The sequence below is a fragment of the Acanthamoeba castellanii genome (assembly GCF_000313135.1).
Source record: "Acanthamoeba castellanii str. Neff unplaced genomic scaffold scf7180000084768, whole genome shotgun sequence".
NCBI lineage: Eukaryota > Discosea > Longamoebia > Acanthamoebidae > Acanthamoeba > Acanthamoeba castellanii.
Genome location: NW_004457618.1, coordinates 450,128 through 452,588, shown reverse-complemented (window position 1 = coordinate 452,588; position 2,461 = coordinate 450,128). Strand labels below are relative to the sequence as shown.

At 58.6% G+C, this 2,461-nt stretch overlaps 2 protein-coding genes across 2 annotated transcripts in view; one reads left to right on the top strand and one right to left on the bottom strand.

Moving 5' to 3' along the window:
• The window catches only part of ACA1_255030 (uncharacterized protein), a gene marked incomplete at both ends in the record, with an annotated part of 1,938 nt that extends 1,679 nt beyond the window's left edge, over positions 1 to 259 (top strand). Inside the window, one exon of the mRNA XM_004367614.1 lies at positions 159 to 259. Within this exon, the coding sequence (XP_004367671.1) occupies positions 159 to 259 (101 nt within the window). The remainder of the gene's footprint in view (positions 1 to 158) is intronic.
• A 395-nt stretch (positions 260 to 654) lies between these two features.
• The window catches only part of ACA1_254920 (von Willebrand factor type A domain containing protein), a gene marked incomplete at both ends in the record, with an annotated part of 5,574 nt that continues 3,767 nt past the window's right edge, over positions 655 to 2,461 (bottom strand). The window contains 7 exons of the mRNA XM_004367613.1: positions 655 to 768; positions 897 to 1,048; positions 1,179 to 1,685; positions 1,808 to 1,888; positions 2,005 to 2,057; positions 2,163 to 2,262; positions 2,360 to 2,429. Coding sequence (XP_004367670.1) covers positions 655 to 768; positions 897 to 1,048; positions 1,179 to 1,685; positions 1,808 to 1,888; positions 2,005 to 2,057; positions 2,163 to 2,262; positions 2,360 to 2,429 — 1,077 coding nt within the window. The remainder of the gene's footprint in view (positions 769 to 896; positions 1,049 to 1,178; positions 1,686 to 1,807; positions 1,889 to 2,004; positions 2,058 to 2,162; positions 2,263 to 2,359; positions 2,430 to 2,461) is intronic.

The following is a 2,461-nucleotide window of genomic DNA, read 5'->3' as shown; positions in this document are numbered from 1 at the left end:
CGCCCCGCAGCCCTCCCTCTCCTTCCTCTCCACCGCCACCAAGAAAAAGGCTCCAGCCGCCGCCGCTGCCGCCAGTACGCCCCCCGCGTCTTACGCGTACCCCCACCACCGATCGGCTGACGACGTGTGTGTCGTGTGTGTCGTGTGTGTCGTGTCAGCCGAAGCCGAGCAAAAGTCGGAAGCGAAGCCGGAGACGGACGAGGCGTACTTGTCGTTCCTGGAGGACATGAAGGAGCTGGGCGCCATCCAGGACCAGTGAGCGGGTAGTACGACACGCTACACTTTCATAATAGAAATAATATAAATATGATTTATTATTATCAAAACATTTTTTTGGGGGTGTAGACAAGTGTAGGGTGTTGTTGGGCGGAGTGGATGCATTGGATGAATGGGTTACTTCGTACAAGACATAATTGAATTCATCATCGTTGGTTCGAATCCGACCCGAACCAGTTGGTTCGGTGCCCGAGTGGTTAAGGGGTTATCCATAAGCGCCCATCACGCGACCATCCACCCTCCTTTTTGTGTTGATGCTGGCGATGATCACCAACTTCTCCACAAGTGTTTACATTTTTATTTTTATTTGAAAACCGGCCAAAAGCGAACGGCGTGTGGGCAACGTTAAAATTTGAGGCCAATGGCAAAGCACGCAGGTTAGGCCTGGAGGAAGGCGCTGGCGGCGGCGAGAAGGGCGTCGACCGACGTGGCGGCCTTCTTGAGCTCGCGCGCGAGCCACCTCCTGGCCTTGCCCGCCAACAGCTCCCACTCCTGCTCGCATCAATAGCACACGATCGATCATCAGCCCACCACTCGCAACCGCACACACACCAGACCGCACACACACCAGACCGCACACGGCCGCACACAACACGCGCGACTGAGGGGAGGACACGCACCTCCTTCTCGGCGGCGAATTGGGAGTCGAGGGCGGTGAGTGCGAGGGCGGTGGCCCACAGGTCTGCCGACACGTCGGCGGGGACGGAGGCCACCAGCTCGGCCAACCCACGACCCAGCGCCTGCGCCAGGTTCTCGTTCAGCTCCCAGCTCCCTGCATCGGTCACCAAACGACACGACACGCACACTTTCTCATCAGCACACGTCGCACGCACACACACACACACAACACAACACACACAACACAACACAACACAACACAACACAACACAACACACACACACTACCGTTGGCCTTCTGGTGGTGGACGAAGCGATCGAGCGGTCGCATGTGCGCAGCCGGCGCCGCCCAGCGGCCGATCGGGAGCGACAAGCAGTCGAGGGCGCTGCTACTCGCCGAGGCCGACGCCTGCATGACCGGAGCGGGGGCGGGCGCGGCGGATTGGAAGGTGAAGCCCGCGAACGGGTCGGCAGAGAGCGGGGCCGAGAGCGGCTCGGCGGCGGAAAAGTCGTCGAAGCAGTTACCCATGAGTTGCTCGGCCTCCGCAGCTCCGCAGAAGGTCGTCGTCGACGCCGACGCCGTGGCGTGCTTGTTCTTCTTGCTCCTGCTGCTCTTCGCCTTCTTCTTCTTCTTCTTGTCCGCCTTCTCCGCCTTCTTCTTCTCCCTCTCGGCCTTCAGCTCCTTCTCTGAATCGCCGCAGGACCCGTCGCTCCAGTCTTCTGACTCTTCGTCGTCGTTGTCACTCGCCACTGCGCGGCGCCTGGACAGAATCGAATCGATCTGGTTGCCGTCTGCGGTGGTGGGGAAAGAAAACAACGTTGTCAGCACAAGCGCACACGCACACGCACACGCACACGCACACGCATCATCGCACACGCATCATCGCACACGCATCATCGCACACGATGCGCACCGGAGGTGAAATCGGCGTCGAAGGACTCGTCAGGGTTGGCCGCTCCCGATTGGTTCCGAGCAGGTCCAGCCGAGCCACGCCCTGCGCCGGAAGTATCATACAATAAAAAACACAAATAACATGAAAAAGAATAAATAATAAACAAATCCAAAAGCAAAACGAACGAAATAAAACAAAAAACAATTTTGGGGCCATACCGAGGACGGACGAAAAGGCGTTGCTGATCGACGAGAGAATGCCGCCCGATTTCCTGTGGGCGGATGATGTGTCAAAGGGCTGCTGCCTGCCACGTCACTGTGTGCGATGTGTGCGTGTTGTGTGCGTGTTGTGTGCGTCGTGTGGTGTGTCGACGTACATGGAAGATGCGCTGCGGCGGAACTGCATCGCGCCCGATTCGAGCGCTTCTGTGTGCACCTGCAGATCTTCGAGTTTCTCTCCACGCTCCAGGACTTGTGCTGCCCAGCAAACAACGTGTGAGCCAGTTCTAGAACTACTCGCGAGTGTGCGGCGTGTGTCGTGTGCGGTGGTGGCGCGTGTGTGCGGCGTAAGTACCGATATTGCATTGCATCATATGCTTCACCTCGTCGACCTGCTGCTGAATCTGCGCAAGCTTCGCGCCGTCCTGACGGCTTCGAATGGCGGCGGGGGCGGGGC